Raw genomic sequence first — 19,688 nt, forward strand, 5'->3', positions numbered from 1 at the left:
AAAAATGCGTGTGCTGTTCTTCATCATTCTCTGATCTAAAGAGTCCTCTTTACCGTCAGCTTAGTTCTGTGTTCTCTGATTTTGGAGAGCAGCTCCGTATTTCTGTATAGAAGTGATAATTTTATAAACTTTGCATATGCTAGGTCTTCATTTTTCCAAATTTTGAAGAATTAGATGTGTTTTTTTTTCATGTGGCTACCTATGACTCTGTTCACATTTTTTTTTAAGTTTTTTTTTAATTTATTTGACAGAGAGAGACATAGCAAGAGAGGGAACACAAGCAGGGAGAGTGGGAGAGGGAGAAGCAGGCTCCTGGCTGAGCAGGGAGCCCGACGCGGGGCTCGATCCCAGGACCCTGGGATCATGACCTGAGCTGAAGGCAGACGCCCAACGACTGAGCCACCCAGGCACCCCCTCTGTTCACATTCTTGATAGAGTAGACCTTTCTGGATGACGGCACTTGGGGCAGTCCCTGAAAATTAAAAAACCCACCCAGCTAAACACTTAGTTTACTGTTGTCGTATCAGTAGTAGATTTCAGAAACTAAGTATATGATCATTTTATGTACATGTAATTAAGGTAGTTCACGCTGCCCAAACGTTGGCGTTTCCTTTCCATTTAATTCATACCCAACTGTAGAAGAACACTCATCAGAATTCATAGCCATGAAATCGAAATGGCAGATTGAGTCCCCATTAGTTCTGCACACAACTGCCTTACATTCTTAAGAAACTTGTTGGTTTCTGGGATTCTCAAGTTTTGTCTGTTTTGTATCTGACCAAACTGAGTGTGGGCTTTCACCTTTCTTTGAAACATAGGATGCATTTCTTTATCTTAGGCTTTAAAGAGTGGAGACATGTTTAGCGATTGTCTAGAAATATACAGGTTTTTCATTTCTGAGGTTGGAGCTTTAGGAGTATGAGGGCTGGAAAGGCTTACTGTTCTCTTTACAGAGGAACCCCCGTCTGTCCCTGATGTTTCGTTGTTACTCTGAAGTGGATTTTTGCGTTAACATTAGCCCTGGAAGCAAGCATCACGCGTTCTGCGTTGGTTATTATTTGGTGGCGCTGCATGGCCAGTGGTCTCGCTCGGCAGAGCAGGCACGAGAGCCGGTCCCCGTCTGGTGCTCACGTTCTCAGTCATCAGCCTGTCTGTTTCACTGGTTTGCAGCTTGACTTCACGGGGCAGGATATTTTTCTTGTCTTTCAGGGGAACTTCAGGGAGTTGCTTTTGTTCCTTGAGTATTTATTATTTCCTAGTGGAGGTTTACAGGTGGTTCTTTCGTATCCGTGTGATTGAGATGGTTCACGTCACATTCTGCCGGTACCTCCTACTTAGTCTGTGTCTTGGCTGCTGTAGGCGACCCTGACCTTCATCTGTTGGCGTGGCCGGCCACGCGAGCTGCTGTGGTGTGGACTCTTAGGGTGATAGAACTCCCCCCGCCCCGGGGATGGGCTCCCAGGAAACCCCCATGCAGGTGCTCTCGAATGCAGTGTCCTACACTGCAGGCTTTCCTAAGCAGGCCAGAAAGCCCCGTCAAACACACACACAAACTTGGCTTCTCAGATCTCCCCCGACTGTAAGTTCCTCTGATGTCAGGACATCCTTCTAGACCTCCACTTACAGTGTCACGTGCTAGCATCAAATCTGGCTTGTCGGGGCGCTCTTTTGAGGAAGCCGATCGTTACAAATGCCATGGACAATTTCAGTACATGTTTGTTTGTTATGATTTTACTCAAGCTAAAGGAATGGATTATTACAATTATGCAGATAATATAGAATTCAGTTTCAGGTTAAGTCTGAAGTTAGCATAAATTTAGGTTCTTCAGACTGACGTAAAAAATGACTTTGAGAAGTTCAATAGGAAGATGCCTTTTTTAAATTTTAGTGTGTTGATTTTTAAATGCCTATCTCCCGAATCTTGCTTAGTAATCAGATGTGCGCAAGAACGAAGTTAGTTACGCAGCAGGACGAGAGCTCCCCCGTAAGGGAGACTCGCCGTACATCTGTATTCTCTTGCCGCCCCCTTGAGATAGTCAGTCAGGTCAGCAGGAGCAGAGAGCAGGTGAGCGCGCGGCGGGGTGTAATTCAGTGTTTTTGTGTCACACAGCCTGAGAAATGCCAGTGGCCTGACAGCAGCAGACATTGCTCAAACCCAGGGTTTCCAAGAGTGCACCCAGTTTCTCTTGAACCTGCAGAATTGTCACCTGAGCCGTTTCTATGATAACGGCCCAGTAAATGGGGGCCATCAGAGCCGATTCCTTAATCATACTAGCGCGGGAACCAGTCGCAAGAGATGCTTGGAAGATCCGGAGCCCTTTGGAGTAAAGAAGGCTAGAATCGAAGGTGAGACCCCTTGGTGGACGGGAGGGGGCAGACTCTCCTCTTTTCTGTAACGTGTGCTCTTTCTTATGGCTGGAAGCACCTTCGAGATGAGACCTTCGCTTGAGGGTCCTGTGCCCGGAGGAGCCTGGTGCGGTGGTGGTGGTGCTTTCCCCGTGTGGCCCCTTGGAAGATTGGCCCTTTAACAAAAGGGGAGCAGATAAGAGGGCGGTGTTGACAGCTCAGATGGAAACGTGTATATAACTTTCTGCACACCCAGGGTTTTCTGCCACGAATTAGAAAGATTTTTCTCGTTCCCTGTACCTGTTTGAAATATAACTATTAAAAAAACTCTGCCACCGTGCCTGATTTTTTTGTTTGTTTCCTGTGAATGTTCCTGAGCTTATGAATGACATTGCTGGTCTGGTAGCCAAACACAGTTTCCCATCTGGGCAGGGAAAGGTTTGCCTCGGCTGGTCTCCGCACCGGCAGTGTGGTGCTGTGTCACAGCGAGACCTGGGGTGTCAGGGCGACGTGAGGCTACGTCTGAAAGGTAAGTTAGTTATAAGTATTCTCCCACCGCTCTATCTTCAGACAACTTCGGAGTTCGCAAAGAAGCGGAGTCACCTAGTCACTGTCAGATGAAAACACCTCCCCTTCATCTAGGAAAAAAAACTATATGTATATTCTTGTCTATAAGATATCTTAAAGACAGATTGATAGCTGGGCAAGAGTATTTAACGAACTTAAACGGAGAGGGACACTTAGAGATGGCGGTGAAGAGTAATCACGTTGAAATTACGAACTCAGATGAGATAGCTGAGCATAAATACAAAGTTGTGCCCTTCGATTAAAAAAAAAAAGGCTATACAAGTAAAGTATGAGAAAAACCTGAGTGGCTGGAGGTTTTAGCTAACTACACTTCATGTGGGTCAACATTATCCTCTCTCCAATGCTGCACCTTTTCAGTTTAACTGGATGGCATCCAGATGAAAATGGGCTCTTTTTTTCACTAGGAAGTTGATAAAATTGTATTACCTACTTTTAAATACTTAGTGACTATAAAAACTTGTGACTTTTTGGGGGGAAATGAATGTACGAACTTAATGTAATGGTTTGCCAAACTCGTAACTTTTATAAATTACCTAATTCTCTGAAGGTGCTCTGAATGATCATAAGCACAAACAACATGAAGTTGTGTCTAAACCTCACAAGTGGTGTTTTTAATGGTGACGTATTGTTCAGTGTTGTCATTTATTTGTACCATGTTCCAGTATATTTTTTCTATTTTAAAAGCCCTTTAAGAGCATCCACTTTTTAAAAATAGTCTTTTTTGTCCGCTTAATGCCTGGTTTAGTATTTTGGAATGATGTGAGGTGTTAGCTTCATTATGCCCTCAGGCAAGAGTCCTGTATGTGTCCATGTCCGCGTGTATTGGTTTATAGCATAAATCTTAAATTCTATCTAGTAGGGTAAGAAGGATGTCACTGAACATTCTAACAAGACTCAGACATTTACCAAAGAGGTTTTCAAACCAGTCTCCTAAGGTGTTCAGGCCTGTTGGATCGGCCAGTATCTCATTGTTGAAGCATCCTGAAAAGACTTCCCGAGGATTCCTCAGACTTGAATTTAAGTTTCCTAAACCTTGTTACTACACAGACTGGGTTTGAAGAATCTTGCGGGTGGATAGATGTTGAGGGGATTTTATTTGCCTCCTCCAGACAAGGATTCACTTGGGTTGACCAGGGTGAGAGATGCACGTTTTGCCCACGAAACTCCCCAAGCAGCTTTCCCGAACTGCCCGTTCCCGCTGCTTAACCCCAGGCACCAGGTCAGAAGAAGATGCAGCTGGAGCCTGGTGTTTGAGTCGTGCAGCCCCAAGCCTGGGCTCTGCTCCACACACCTGCCCTGGTCCTGTTCTGTCACCACCAGGGGAGAAATCTGGCCTCGACACCGGATGCGCTGAGCCAGACCGTCCTCACTCCCATCCCCCAGGCAGTGCTGGTCCCGCATGTCACTGAGCGCGTGTGTGTGTCCGTGTGTGTCCGTGCGTGTCTGTGAGCACGGACAAGTGCCGTCATCCGTGCCGCTCTTCTCGGGGGGAAAGCAGAGGTGATCGCTTTCATTTTATCGTTACATGCTCGCTGTGAGTGGGGCTTGGGGCCTAAGTCTAATGATTTTTCCCCAGTTACCTGGGTTTTCTGAAGGAAGTTGTGTTTGCACAGTTACTGCCCCTCTAGGATGGGGTTCTAGTGTGCAATTCAGGATAGGTTGCTGTAGTTCGTTTTCACTTAATCTCTGGCATTTCGTTTTGATTTGCTATTTAAATGTGGGATCTTAAAGTTTTGCTCGTTCTGAATTATTCATTTTGTGGATAAGTTTTTGGTTCTCACACTAGAGTAAAAATAAGTATTTTTTTCCTTATGTAATATATGCATATAAAGTACTTTTGAATAACTTCACATGTAAACGTATTTAAAAGAGTTTAAAATTGTCTCCCTTCTTTCTTCCCCCAGTACAAGTTAGGCCTTTTTTTTTTTTAGGCGCCAGGAATGCTACCCGGGCTGATGAGTGCGTAGCATGGACCTTATTAACGAAACTCTGTCCAGTCTTTCTACAACTTAAGAATCACACACACTCGTATTTTTAGTGTGGAATTTATGTTCATAAAAGCAGTTATTTCAAAAAGTTTTCCTGGCTAAGCCAACTTTTTTAAAGTGTGCCTTGTGAAATTTTTTAACTTTTTTCCTTTTTTTTTTACTTTGGAATCCTGAGGCTGAAAATTCCCTACTCTTCTCCACAGAAAGTCGCCTCTGTCTCCACTCTCAATAAACTATTTTCAGGTATTTTAACTGGCGTGATTTTCCCTTGGAAACTCGGATGGAAAAGAACTTGAAGGATTAATAACACCTCATCCTTTCCCTACTGCTTGACCGTACGCTGTGCTTTGGATGTAGTCCTTCTCAAAACACCCTCGCCCCACCATTCACACCAGGATCCCATCTGCTCTGGTCAGAGCGCAGACATAGTCCATGGGGCCGTGAACTAGAGTGTTAAGTCCAAAGTCACTTCAGTGGTTGATTTTGATTAAAAGTATTTTGGCATAAAACAGGGTTTTTTCATTTGGGGTAGCACAAGGAAGCACCAGTATATAAGTGGGTTTTGAGGTGTTTTCCCCCAGTTTTTATCAACCATTGGCTCAAGGTGGATGACAGATGTCTTTCAGTAACAGCTGCTCTGTAACGGTTCTGTTCGTGTTCTGTTAACCCTCAGGAATAACAGTAGTTACCCGTGTGTGTGTGTGTGTGTGTGTGTGTGTGTTCCTTGGAAACCTGTCCAGGTTACCAGGGAGACTGGTTAGGAAAGAATGCCCGTCCCATCCGTGAGAGAGACTTTGCTCTTGTTTTAATCAATAATTGGGGTGCAGATCCCGAGTCTAGAGTGGGGAGAAGCAGTGTGAGTTACAGACTCAGCCAGTAGCCTAGGGTTTGGTAATTGCAAACAGTTGCCAAAGGAAGGAGGCTGTTGATACCAGATCTCTTGTTAAATCGACTTCGCGGTTTTGTTTTTAATTCAAATGGGTATATTATTGATCTGAGAATTTCATACATAACGTATAGGTATTTAATTCATAAAAACACCTTTTAGGAAAACTACGGCATTATGACTCCTTTTAAAATTAGCAGTGAGAAGTTTCTCAGCACGCTTTTCCCCTGGATGAACTTCACATTAAAGAATCTCCACTTTCTGGTCTTCCTTATTCGTCTTGACCACATGTGAAGACTGGGGGGAAGGGAGAGTGGATGTGATTTCCGTGAAGTGATACATCTGAGTAATTAGAGCCTGAGACTCAGGAAATCCCTTGCCTCCCCAGTTAAAATTGTAGTTCCTTTTAGTTTGATCCCATACGTTAGAGATGCAGTCAGTGATGGCTTGTTTTTAAATATTTGGCCAGAGCAAGAGAACACTGCGTTGGAGTAACAAATGATCATTTTGTCTTAATCCCTGAAGACTTGGCATCATGTAACCGTGATCTGAGTGAGTGACACTTGAGAGCCAAGCGCTCTCTGTGATTCGCACTGTTGCCTCGAGCCTCGTCTCCTCAGCCATCTAGTGGCTGTGGTGGGAGTCAGCCGTCCCGGGCACCTTCCCTTCCGCGTCCTTTTCACAAGGCCCAGGCCCTCCGTAGAGTTTCCAGAACTTGGTGCTGCCCTTGGGGCCGTGGCAGGAGCTAGAGTCTGAAAGGTCCCCTGTAAGTAGAACCGCCTTCATTCTGGCCCAGGTCCTTTGGCCGGTGGGGGGGGGGGGGGGGGGGGGGGGGGGGGGGCCTGGCTGGCTCAGTTGGAGCCTCTGACTCTTGATCTCAGGGTCATGAGTTCAAGCCCCACGTTGGGCAATAGAGTTCACTTTAAAAAAGTAAAAAATAACTTGTTTTTGTTCTGCTTGTGCACCTTCCCGGCCGTACCGAGCCAGCACAGAAATAAGCTTCCTGATAGCGCCCTCCTGTGATGTGTCAGATGCTCCCTGGCTTCCAAGAGCTGAGTAATGCCCTCCCCAGGTTTTCAAACTGCTTGGTCATAAAATAAATATGTAGCTTTAGAATCTTGCTAAGAACTGGTTTTAGGGATCTCCAGTGGAAGTACAAATGCAGATTTCTGTGTTTGGGTGGTGGTCAGTCACACTTGGTTGCAAAGTTGCCTCTGCAGGAAGGAAGCTGGGAGGGTTTATTTTGAGCCAGTCCTAGGCAGTTTTCTATCATAAATATTCAGCCTCTAACAAGTGCTAGAATCTTGTCTCCTCAACAAATGCCTACTTTGGCCAAGTAAAAGGTAAGGACATTTTTTTACAAAATGTTTAGTGATTGTTCCTTTTAACTATGGAAGTCATCAGGAAGATGGGAAAGGAAGGTCCTTCTCCAAAGTGTAAAATGAATCAGAATCGATAACTTGGAAAGAAGACCTTTCGTTTTCTGTCTATAAGACTGCCTTTCTCCAACGCAATGTGGAGTATTTCCAGTGCTTCCTTTGGCAAAGACGGATGGGTATGTGGGAGAAAGGAGTCAACTTGGATCCAATGTTCTTACAATTCTGAAAGGCCAATGTTAATCTCATGGTTCATAAAATACAGTTTTAAAAAGTAAATTGCACTTTTAATACCTCCATCTGGGTAATTAAGTGCTTCCTGTTTACAGGTGCTAGAATTACCCAAGGTTCTGGGACAGCTGGGTTATCGGCCGATGAGTTAAAGGTCCTTGCAGATATTTTATGGCAACAGTGCATTACAAAGACTGCCTATCTGTAGAGAAAGAAAATTCTGGGCTGACAGCTTTAGCTTATGCTCCCCACATTAAAGAGTTTCTTGACAACTAAAATAAGAGAGCCTTTGGTCTGTTTAATTTTCATCCTGTTCTGTAAATGAGGAACCGTCAGCATTAACAGTGCACCTGCGACTTGGAAAGGTTTCAGACTCAGTAGCCTCCTAGTGCGCTGCGTGGGTCTCGTTAAGGGAGACATTGATGCGGTGAAGTGGCCTTGTGCCCCGGCTCCTCCTCTTAGTGTGACCTGGGATGTCCCCAGACTCCTCTGCCTCCTGGTGGCAGGTCTGCCCGGTCCCACGGCACTTCGTAGCCAGCCTTCTCTGGAGGCCATGATCCCGATTTTACTACTGGTCGTTCCAGTTACTAATCGTCCCTGTTTGCTTTCTGTGTTTGTGCCTTTTCAGACTGGAGAGTGGGCTTCATTCACGGATACGGCCACTCTTCTGGGCCCTGGGCTTAGGGGATGAGAAGACACGTAGCTGTGCTCTCAGGAAGCACTTTTTGATCTGTCCTCTGTCAGGTTTTTTTTTATAACCTTTGCTTTTCAGAGATGTGAAATTGCACATTTAGCCTAGTTGTCACCTTCCCGAGGAACACTGGCCCCTGAATCCCGGAAAGCAGATCTTAGGAGTACAGACACCGAAAGTCGTGTCGTATCCCAGCGGAGTCCCCCTGTTCGCAGAGGCGTCTTGGCTTTGCCATGCTAGCGGGCGCCCGTCCCTGCCAACCACCTGATTCCCCGCCTGGCTTGCCGGGCACGGGAAGGAGCAGAACCTGACCCCACGCCGACTGCAGGCTCCTCATCTCCGAAATGACTGGCTGAGGTCTCCCCGAAGGTCCTGAGCACTTGCTCAGCGGGCACCTGGGTGCCCCACCCCCCACCCCCCCATTACGGCAGCCTGTTTGCCATGGACTTGCTGAAAGTACCTATTTCACGGGGAAGGTCGCACCTTGCCTGTCGCTGATGTGGGGCCTGTGGAGGAATAAGAAGAACCTCGAGTGGGAGAGACGGAAATCCATGGCTTAGTGCCTCTGTCTTGTTGAGTGCTTTTGGCCTCACAGCTGTGCAGACCAGCTACACAAATCACTGTTCTGTTTCTGTCTCTCCCACGTACTAGTCATTCAGAACTTTTGCCTCTCTGTCATGAAGACCATACATGATTATCTTTGGTCTCAACAGTGTGGGTTAGGCTTAGTGATGGTCTGGAACGGGTACGCTCGTTCCTTTTACACGTATCAAAAGTGATTCGTGCCTCCAAAATTAGAAGTAATTAAAGCTGCAGGGTTCACGTCTTTTTAAATGTTTATTGGAAAGATTTAGCACCGAAAGTTGTTGTTCATTGTATATATCCTTCGACCCAGAATTAATTCTCAGTGTTTATCTGAGTAAAGAACCAGAAATACAAAGGTGCGTTGATAAGGATGTTGATTGTGGTATTCGTGATAGGAAAGCCAGCCAGCCAGCCAACGGCGGGGAGTTGGGGCAGGGGGTGAGTTATAATGCAGCCCTGCAGCGGAGTATTATTTGACTTTAAAAAGGTTCTTTTGAACTTCGCTGATGAGCTGCATTCATGCCATGGTAAATGAAGAAAAGCAAGGCATAAAAGTGATTTGGGGGTCCGTTTCTGTAATAGCACATGCTTGCTGAGACTAGAAAGCCATGTGTTGAGTGAGTGGCTGCTGGGAGAAGGGGGGGTTCCCAGGGAAGGTGCACCGGAGGAGTGTTTCCATACGGTGAGCGTGATTCTTGCAGGAAACGTGATTAAATGTGCATGTTTGTTTTTCTCCAAGATCCAGAGAATGATCCTTTTTTGATATATAACTTCAGCTCCAGAGATCTTGGAACTAAGACTTTAATGTTTGTTTACAGTGTTATCATATCTTGGTGCACGGGCCTGTGCCCCCAGGACAGTATTGAATCTTGGCTTTTACCTTATTTTCTGCTTCTGAAATTAGTGATTTTTTTTTAAATTTGAGGATAGTTTTAATGATTTTTATGTTGCTCAAAAATTGTCTTCGTATTTCTTTATCAAAAACAACTGAAGGAACATTTGAGGGCATAATACAGAGTACACTGAACTTAACGTATTTAAAAACATCTCTGGGTTGTATAACTGCTTTATTTTGTCCACGTAACAGCCATAAAGGAGAATTTGTGCCATCGGGTACATATAGAGTAAGTGTCCGAAATCCTGTGACTTTTCATTGAAATGGCACACATCGGGAAGTATTTTTATACTGTGGAAAAGTAAGTTTCCCAGTAGTGTACTAGGCTCCTTGGTAATCTGTAGATCATTAAGTTGTTTTGACAGTTTTGGAGCCCTCAGTACTCTTGAGGAAAAAGGAGTGAGAGGTAGTTGTCTTAAAAGCTTGTGGATGCAGGGATCTGAAATTGCCTTTGTGTTCTGTGCAGCCCGGAGCTCGGGTCCCTGCAGGCCGCTGGGGAACGGCGACGCGGATGACGAAGCTGACACGATGCTGGTCGATAGAGAGCTTGCTGCTGTAACAGGTGGGAGTGGACAGTTCCCTGTTAGCTGCAGCGGCCCCCTGGTCGAAGACATCAAACAGCAGGAGGGTGGTTCTGTCGGACCAAAAGAAATAGAAATATACACTGTTTCAGCAATGCAGACCCCTTGTCGTTGCAAGAACCAGTATGCATATTATTTCTAACCTGAGTTTCTCTCCCGATGTTTGCACTTTGTTGTCCGGCGTTTTAAAGAATGTTACACTAGAGTTTGCGTATCTTGGGCAAGTTTGTAGATACAAGGATAAGTGTTTTGGGGGCATTCTATAGATACGAAAAGTTTAAGTGCAATCTTCTATTTTGGTTTCAAGCTTCCGCTTAACGTGCCTTGTTTAATTTCAACGAGGTTTCGCATGCTTGCTTTTCTGACATGTGACCTTTGGGTAACTACACCAAGCAAACATCTGTTGCTAGTAGTTTCGGCCTGGGGCACAGCGAGAAGGATGACTTGCTGTGGACACGGAGGACAGGTGGATGCCGTGCTTTTGACTTGTGACCGGTCTCACCAGCATGGAGCCCCCCGCTCGCCACTGCTGGTCGCTGTGGTTTCTGGGACATGGACTCCAAGTCTAGCCAAACCCTGAGCACCACGTCTTACATGTTAAAAGTGTTAATATCTTCAAACAGTTGATAGTCATTTTCAGTTTTTAAAAGTCAAAGTTTGTTCTTTCAGTGTTTAGAATCTCTGAAGACTTTTCCTTTGAGTTAACACTTTTTTCTGCCATTCTTTTCTTCAGGTGACCGTGAAAACATCTTAGCCATTTTCTTACTGTGTTAATATATGTAGGAAGAGATACTGGTTTTTTTAAGGTTTTATTATGTCTCTATGCTAAATTCTTCACTGGGGTAAGAGATTATGCGATATGCTTCCCAGACATACGTGAGAAAATCATTTCTATTTACTAAAGTGAAAGGCAAATGTGTACATCTTTCTAGAAGCTACAGGGTTGTTACAGGTGGAGTCGCCTTCTTGCCAAATAATTAAATGGGTTGATTTTCAAAGGAAAATTCTGATTGGATAATATACTTAAGGACCTTGGCTAAAGACAAATAACAAAACTCAAAGCTTTTCAAAACAAACGACATTGCTCCCTACTTTTAAAAAGGCAGAAGGAATCACTCTTTAATCTTCGAGCATTAATTCCCTGCATTCTCAGGCCAAATTTAATAGCGAGCTGGGGCGTTGCTTAATTTCGAGCTCAGCTCATCCTGTGTAACAGGTGCCATGCTTCCCGTCACTTCACGTACAACATACGTCCTCCCGCGTGCACAAAATGTGCTAAACTCCTGGGGTCCGTGCAGCAGGTGGGCAGGTGGTGGGTGGGAACGCGGGCCCTGAAGGGTGTGGGAGCAAGGAGTGAGGACAGTGTTGGAGGCGGCCAGGTAGGGTCACGAATTAGCCAGTCTCTAGGATACCTGCCGTTCTCATGCTCAGTTTTATTAGATTTTCCATAACGACATGAGGTTATCAACTAGCCTTGACTTTGAGATTGCATAACGGCACTCGTTGACACCCCCGGGCACTAAACCACGCACACAGGCGCGTGCACACAGAAAACGCGAAATGAAAACAGTGAGTCTAGGCAACGCTGGTTTCTGAGGTGGTGCTCCCAGACCTTTTCAGGTCCAGGCCTCTGGGAATGTCGTTTCCGTATCTGTTACTAGTACACAGTTATTCATCTTAATAACTGTCAAGGTCGCCATCATAGTCATGAATTTTACCACCCAGGAAACACTGTGTATACTTTACTTTTTTAAAAAATTGATAAGAGTGTTTCTCTGGGAATAGCTTATTTTATTTCTATTCTACTTCATGTTCAGTTCTTGAAATACTTGTTCTCTAGCCTTGAGTTTTAACTAAATAGAAGAGCTGTCCTTTAATTTGAAAAAAAATAATCCCTTATCCTCTGAAGAATTTATAGTAGTTATTAAACTATGATTATCACTTACATTGCCAGAAAAATGGATGATTAATGGCATGTGTAGAAGATGTTTTTGTTCATTGAACAAGCCGTGATTTTTTGTTGGCAGGAAGATTTGCGGGACACACAGAAACCTATGTCCAAGTGCAAATCAGAGGCACATAGATGGTGACGCGGAAAGTAAGCCCTTCCGGGGGAGGGCCACACTGTGTCAGGGTGACTGGGGGTCCGGAAACGTGTCCTCGTTCCAACGGTCGTGGGACTGCACCCTTGTGTATTTAATATCATACCTTGCTTTAACAGCGCAGAACATTGAGATAAAATTTCACATTACCAAGCAAGACATGATTTGCGATCATCCTTTGTACTGTTCTGTGAATTCCTGTGAACGTGAATGTTGAATCCCGAGTTTCCCCGTGGGCCCAAGCGTGTTGTGATTGACTCTTTCCCCCCCATAAGACATCCTCCTCTTGATGGATGTCTACATATGCAGATTAAGCAAGCAACATTTTTCCAACCTAAGTGATTTTTTAAAGTAGCCTAATTAGGTGAAGCCTCGGACATCGTAGTCACTTTACTGGTGAACTCGGAAGACCCTCCCAGAGCTCATGCTGTTGCGCTTAGTGCCCATTCTCCCGCCGGCCACTGCCGCAGGCCGAGTCGCGGAAGTGCCACGTGGATGCGAGTGTCGCTAAGGTTTGAACTCCTGTGTCCCTACGCCTGGCCCGAGGGCAGGCCGCCGCCCCCCCCCCCCCCCCCCCGGAGCTCTCCTGGGGCTGTCTCGCCTGGTCCCAGGAGTCTCCCCAGGCCCCTGCTTCGGCGGCCACCTTTCTTTCTCCCTTTTCTTAAGAGCTGGAGAGGTGTGGGGTTTTACTTTAACTCTGTGGAAAACCTCACGCTTTGTTCTGCTGGACTTTTTCATGGGTGATTTTTGAAACTTCTTCCTGAAAGTAGTCTTAAAAGGAGAGCAGTTTTTTGATTTTGGGGTTTTTTTGACAGCTTTTCGGGACTGTTGGTATTTTTCATGCCGCGTGTTTGTGAGCTTAGGTGTTTACGCTCAGCCACTCGGTGCTGCTGAAAGTCATAGATGTTTCCTGTCTTACCAGGCAAATGCTGCTGTGGGTTCTATTTTTAAATCTGCCTATGCACAGTTTTTTACTTCCAGAAAAGGAACTGGTTTGTTTAAAAGGAAAAAAAAAAAAGCAGCTAAATAAATCCTTTAAAATTGTAGCAGCAATGAAACATTTTTAGTTTCTCCTCCCCCTGTGGTTCTGAATTTTGGTGACAGGTGTATTTCTTAATGCAGATATGAAAAACAGTAGCCCCGTGTTGGATACACTGACAAATGGATGTGTCATCAATGGACATTTGGACTTCCCCTCCACGACACAGCTCAATGGGATGGAGAGCAGGAATGACCAGTGCTTATCAGGATCTAATGGAATTAGCAATGGATTAGTTCGAGGACGGCCTTTTCCAAGTAGCCAGGGCTCTGTTTGTGTTAATGGGACTGAGGACCCAGAAAAGACGATGAGCGTTAATGCGGAGATGTGCGGCTCTCTGCACCTGAATGGGAGTCCGAGTAGCTGCGTAGCTAATAGACCTTCCTGGGTGGAGGACATTGAGGAGAATCTGCACTATGGGCATTACCATGGGTTTGGGGACACCGCTGAAAGCATCCCTGAGCTTAATAGCACGGCGGAGCACCCCAACTCCGCGAAGGGGGGAGAGAGACACGGTGGGGCTGCCCTGGGGGCCATGCACCTCTACCATGGCTCGTAGAGACCAGCGGCCTGACGGTATCTGGATACACCCATCCCTCCTGGTAGCCAGCTCACAATACTCACGTAGCAGCCATTGGAGGGAGTGCCACGGCTTGTGCTATTTTTTTATACTTCAGCTTTCTGAAAAAGTAAGCTTTTATTTGAAAAGTTCCTCGTGAGTCCTACTGTATGCACGAGTAGGACTGATTGAGCGCCCAGGTGTTTCTTCTGTGGGGTGGCAAGCCTCTTTCAGAATTTAATTTTTCTGCTGCCAGCCTCGATGTTTTCCTTTAAACACCGTCACCACAAAATGCCATCTTTCCTCTTGTCAAGTGAAATTACATCAGATCAGGATAAATGAGAGGCAGTAGATGAGGTGCCTGGTGACTCAACTCCTTGCACATAGTCATTTTGAAAAGCTTGCTTTTCCTCTTTCCTTTAGAATTTATGACCGAAGACCGCTCTTTCCCTATGCAAAGTACAGCCTTACAAAGATTTCTTGAAGAAAAGAACATTTGTCTTTTTCAAAGTCTTTTCATTGAAACTTTGCAACTTGCCATGTGGTGGGTCTCGCTTACAGGCACACATGGTGATTTGGGGATGGAAGTGGCCCCTTCAACGATGTAGCTCCCTGCCCCGGGTTTCACTGAAAACACCTGCAGCCTGGGACTGACTTCTGACCCATTGTGATTTTATTCCACATTTCTTGCTTTGTCTCTACAGTTTTTACCACAGATAACGGTTTCCTTTATATGTAGTGGAAATTACTATTTGTAGGAACTGTCAGGTCAGAATATTTAACTGACTATTTTGACTTATATTTTCTTTTTTCCTTGTTTTCGTTTTTGGGGGTTTTCTGCTTTAAAATATATACCACTATGTATATCCAGTCCACTGAGAGAATTTTGGATCTCTCTTAATAAAACTGCACTAAGTTTATGGTTTTATAGAAATTAGCTTTTGTTTAAGCAGCTAGTGGTCACACTGTGCAAATATTATAATGAATTTTTACTTTTCTGATTTTTGTAATAAAAATTGGTGAAGACAGAGAAAATGTCAAATGAACAAGCCAATGTTCTAAGAGTGTTACTAACATCTTGTTTTTAAACTGTACTTTACAAATTGAATAAAAAACTCTCACACTCGATCCGTGCCTGGGGTGTGCTTTCTTTCCAGGGTGTGAGGAGTGGGGGATGTCCACACAGGGGACAAGAAGGGAGGGACAAGTGGAGTATTGCCTTTTATTTTGCTTGTAAGATTTTTCTTTGCTCCTCTGATCCTGCCCATGTAATTTCTGGCCACTTTTGTTAGTATATATACTCTAGTCTTATGGATGCTTCGTCTCCCTGGAGCTCTCTTGGGGGTTATCAGTTGCTCTCAGCTGATAGTATTGTCCCTGCATGCTTATTTTCATAAAAGACAATGACCATAATTTACTAAACGTTGGGCCAGCAGACATTTATGAATGTAAGCCTTTTAAAACTATAAATTATTGTTAGTAAATGCCAACAAAATAATCTTTCTGGCATGCCTATATATGTTATTTAAAACACTGGTTTCTTTACACACAATATTGTAAAACTTAGCAGACCAAAGTGAAGGGGCGTTAGGCTTTGGAAGTGTCACAGAAATTACTGGAGGCTGAGAGCAGAAGCACTGCTACCTAATCCCATGCCCACAACAGGCATCAGTAATCGGGCTCTGAGCCCAGATGGCCCCGGCCACCCTTTTGAACAGCTGCTCTGAGAAGCCGCCCAAGTTGCTCTGAGTCTGCGGGAGAGGTGAAACCATGCCATCCCCTGCTTGGACTAGCATTTCAGAGACTGCATAGTGAGTTAATATTTGCTGGAAAACATTAAGTGAATCTCTTAAGATGAACTAAGGATCGACCATTCGTTTAGTCTTGGGAATTGTTGGACAGACTATGACTGCTTCTCAGGGTAAACCTACCATATAGAATCTAGAGGAGGGCAACAGTCCCACACTATGGTGATGGATGCGGTTTGCTTGTCTTGTTCAAAGGCATTGACGTGAGCACATGAAGTTCCCGTTTGGAGATTGTAAGGAAATTGTTACAGAGTTCTATCATGCCTGGAATTTGCTTCAAAATGACACAGGAGTGGTAGAGTGGACAGAACAAAGCTCACACAAGATTGAGTGTGAGTTGATGTTGACACTGGGTACGTGAAGGTTCATTGTTCTACTTTGTATATATTTGGGGAAGTTTTTTGTACTTAGGGCTTGAAAAAGAAAAAGTTCTAGTACTTTAAAAACATGTGGACATCATTTTAACACTGACCCAAGAATAAGCTGAAATTTTGCTCTGCGTATCTCACCAAAATTACGTGCATCCTAAACTATTATAATAGTTCACTGGTTCTTAACTTTTTTGGCCTGAAGACCCTTTTAGGTGCTTGTATACTTAAATAGTAATGGCAAACAATTGGAAAATTAAACTTTAAAAAGTCTATTGACAGTAACACCAAAACCATAAAATACCTAGGAGTATACCTTTTTTTTTTTTTTTAGGATTTTATTTATTTATTTATTTGACAGAGACACAGCGAGAGCAGGAACACAAGTAGGGGGAGTGGGAAAGGGAGAAGCAGGCTTCCCGCTGCGCAGGGAGCCCGATGCGGGGCTCGATCCCAGGACCCCAGGATCATGACCTGAGCCGAAGGCAGAAGCTTAACCGACTGAGCCACCCAGGCACCCCCCTAGGAGTATACCTTAAAAGATGTTCAAAACCTCTACACTGAAAACTATAACATTTCAGAGAGAAAGAAGGTTTAAACATTTTGATTGAGAAAATCTATTTGCAGATGACATGATACTACATAGAGAAAACCCTAAAGACTCCACCAGAAACTATTAGAAGTGATGAATGAATTCGGTAAAGTTGCAGGATACAAAATTAATGCGCAGAAATCTGTTGCATTTCTTTTACACTATTGAAGTAGCAAAAAGAGAAATTATGAAAATAATCCCATTTATAGTTACACCAAAAATAATAAAGTACCAAGGAATAAACTTAATCAAGGAGAGGAAAGCTCTTTACTCTGAAAACTATCAAACAGTGATGAAAGAAATTGAAGAGGACACAAGCAAATGGAAACATATCCCATGCATGTGGATCAGAACAACATATACTGTTAAAATGTCTATACTACCCAAAACAACCTATAGATTTAATGCAGACCCTATCAAAATACTAACAGCATTTTTCACAGAACTATAACAAATAATACTAAAATTTGTATGGAACCAGAAAAGACTTCAAGTCGCCAAAGCAATCTTGAAAAAAAAGAACAAAGCTGAAAGTATCACAATCCCAAATTTCAAGGTATACTACAAAGCTGTAGTCATCAAAACAATATGGTACTGGCACAAAAATAGACACAAATCAATGGGCCAGTACAGAGAACCCACAAGTGGAGCCCATGCTTATGTTATCTACAACAGAGGAGGCAAGAATATACAATGGGGAAAAGTCTCTTCAAACAACGGTGTTGGGGGGAGGGGACACCTGGATGGTGCAGTTGGTTAAAAGTCTGCCTTAACCAGGGGATCGAGCCCCGCATCGAGCTCTGTGCTCAGTGGGGAGTCTGCTTCTCCCTCTGTCCCTCCCCCTGCTCATGCTCTCTCTCAAATAAATAAAATCTTTTTTTAAAAATGGTGTTGGGAAAACTGGACCACTTTCTTAGAGCATACACAAAAATAAACTCAAAATGGATTAAAGACCTAAATGTGAGACCTGAAAACATAAAACTCACAGAAGAAAACAAAGGCAGTAATTTCTTTGACAATGGCCATAGAAACGTTTTTCTCGGTATGTCTCCTCAAGCAAGGGAAACAAAAGCAAAATTAAATGATTAGGACTACACCAAAATAAAAAGCTTTAGCACAGTGAAGGAAGCTACCACAAAACAAAAAGGCGGCCTGCTGAATGGGAGAAGATATTTGCAACTGATAACGGATTAGTATCCAAAATATATAAAGAACTTATATAACTCAACACCCAAAACAAAACAAAACAAAAATAATCCAAAAATGGCAGAGGACCTGAATAACATTTTTCAAAGAAAACATAACAGCTGGGCAACTGGCCAACAGACACATGAAAAGATCATCATCACTCAAGGAAATGCAAATCAAAACCACAATGAGGTATCACCTCACACCTGTCAGAATAGCTAAAATAAAAAAACACAAGAAACAACAGGTGTTGGTGAGGATGTGGAGAGAGGGGAACCCTCTTACATGTTGGTACGAATGCAAATTGGTGCAGCCACTATGAAATATTACGGAGGTTCCTCAATTAAAAAAAGAACTACCATATGATCTAGTAATTACCCAAAGAGAATGAAAATACTAATTCAAAAGGATACATGCACCGCTATGTTTATTGCAGCATTATTTACAATAGCCAAACTATGGAAGCAACCCACGTGTCCATTGACTGATGAATGGATAAAGAAGAGGTGATGTATATACGATGAAATATAACTCAGCCATAAAATATGAAATCTTGCCACTTGCAACAACATGGATGGAAGACTGTTAGAAACAGTATTTAACAGACTGTTAAATACAGAGAAAAAACTGGTGGTCGCCAGAGGAGAGATGAGTGGTGGACCGGTGAGGTAGATGAAGGAGATTAAGAGCACACTTATCATGATGAGCACTGAGAAATGTATAGAACTGTTGATCACTGTATTGTACACCCAAAACTAACATAATACTGTAGGTTAACTATATTCGAATTGAAAAAGTAAAATTGAAAAAGACCTCTACACTGAAAACTATAAAACATTTCAAAGAGAAAGAAGGTTTAAATAAATGTTTTGGTTGAAGTATGTAAAGAAAATCTGGTCTCATACAGATAAGTAATTGAGAAAGGGGTGGATATTTTAATAGCCTTTGCAGTTAATTGTGGGCATTTGATACAACACCAAAACTACATTGGTAGTCTCTTCTCAGTTAGTTGCAGTGTTGAATCAGGCTATATCGATGGAGTTCTTATACCCAGTTATTAAATCTGTTTGTCTTGCCCACCAAATGGGCCTCTAATCCATGCATGATTGTGTAACATCCTGCATTAACTATTTGGAAAATATTGTTTAACTGAGCTCTGCACATCTTCCAAGTGTTGAAACATTATAAAAAAAATCACCTTAATGTCATTAACAATCTCATAAAAGTTCAGAGCTGGAAACTGTCAAGTGCATGGTGGTGGATACAAGTTTGGAAATTATAATTTTTGCTTGAAAGTTCACATGCTGGGCGCCTGGGTGGCTCAGTTGGTTAAGCGACTGCCTTCGGCTCAGGTCATGATCCTGGAGTCCCTGGATCGAGTCCCGCATCGGGCTCCCTGCTCGGCAGGGAGTCTGCTTCTCCCTCTGACCCTCCCCTCTCTCATGTGCTCTCTCTCATTCTCTCTCTCTCAAATAAATAAATAAAATCTTTAAAAAAAAAAAGAAAGTTCACATGCTTTGGTGCCTGGGTGACTCAGTCAGTTAAGCATCTGCCTTCGGCTCAGGTCATGATCTCAGGGTCCTGGAATCGAGTCCCGCATCGGGCTCCCTGCCCCTGCTTGTGCTCTCTCCCTCTCTGACCAATAAATAAAATAAAATCTTAAAAAAATTCAAATGTTATCATTAGACACAAATACTGTCCGTTGTTCCCCTTGAAGCAACAGGCTGGCTACTCGGTGAAATTCTACAAAATCGTATCTGCCAAACACACAGGTCTTAGTAACTAGTCATGCTTTCAAGTAAAAACAGTGTTTCCAGAAAAAAAAAACAGCTAGTTACATTGTAACAACCAGACAAGGCTTTTCC

General features: G+C 43.7%; 1 protein-coding gene across 2 annotated transcripts in view; it reads left to right on the top strand.

The window, feature by feature from the left end:
- The window catches only part of ANKRD10 (ankyrin repeat domain 10), a 32,471-nt gene extending 17,476 nt beyond the window's left edge, over positions 1 to 14,995 (top strand). Inside the window, exons 4-6 of one of the 2 annotated variants that reach the window (XM_044913507.1) lie at positions 2,111 to 2,346; positions 10,053 to 10,148; positions 13,392 to 14,995. In XM_044913507.1, the coding sequence (XP_044769442.1) occupies positions 2,111 to 2,346; positions 10,053 to 10,148; positions 13,392 to 13,867 (808 nt within the window). In that variant the 3' untranslated portion in view covers positions 13,868 to 14,995. Of the gene's footprint in view, positions 1 to 1,989; positions 2,347 to 10,052; positions 10,149 to 13,391 lie in introns of those variants that run through there. The other variant, XM_044913509.1, reaches the window with a different exon arrangement.
- Positions 14,996 to 19,688: the final 4,693 nt, after the last annotated feature.

This window comes from Neomonachus schauinslandi, chromosome 3, assembly GCF_002201575.2.
Source record: "Neomonachus schauinslandi chromosome 3, ASM220157v2, whole genome shotgun sequence".
In the NCBI taxonomy this organism is placed as follows: Eukaryota; Metazoa; Chordata; class Mammalia; order Carnivora; family Phocidae; genus Neomonachus; species Neomonachus schauinslandi.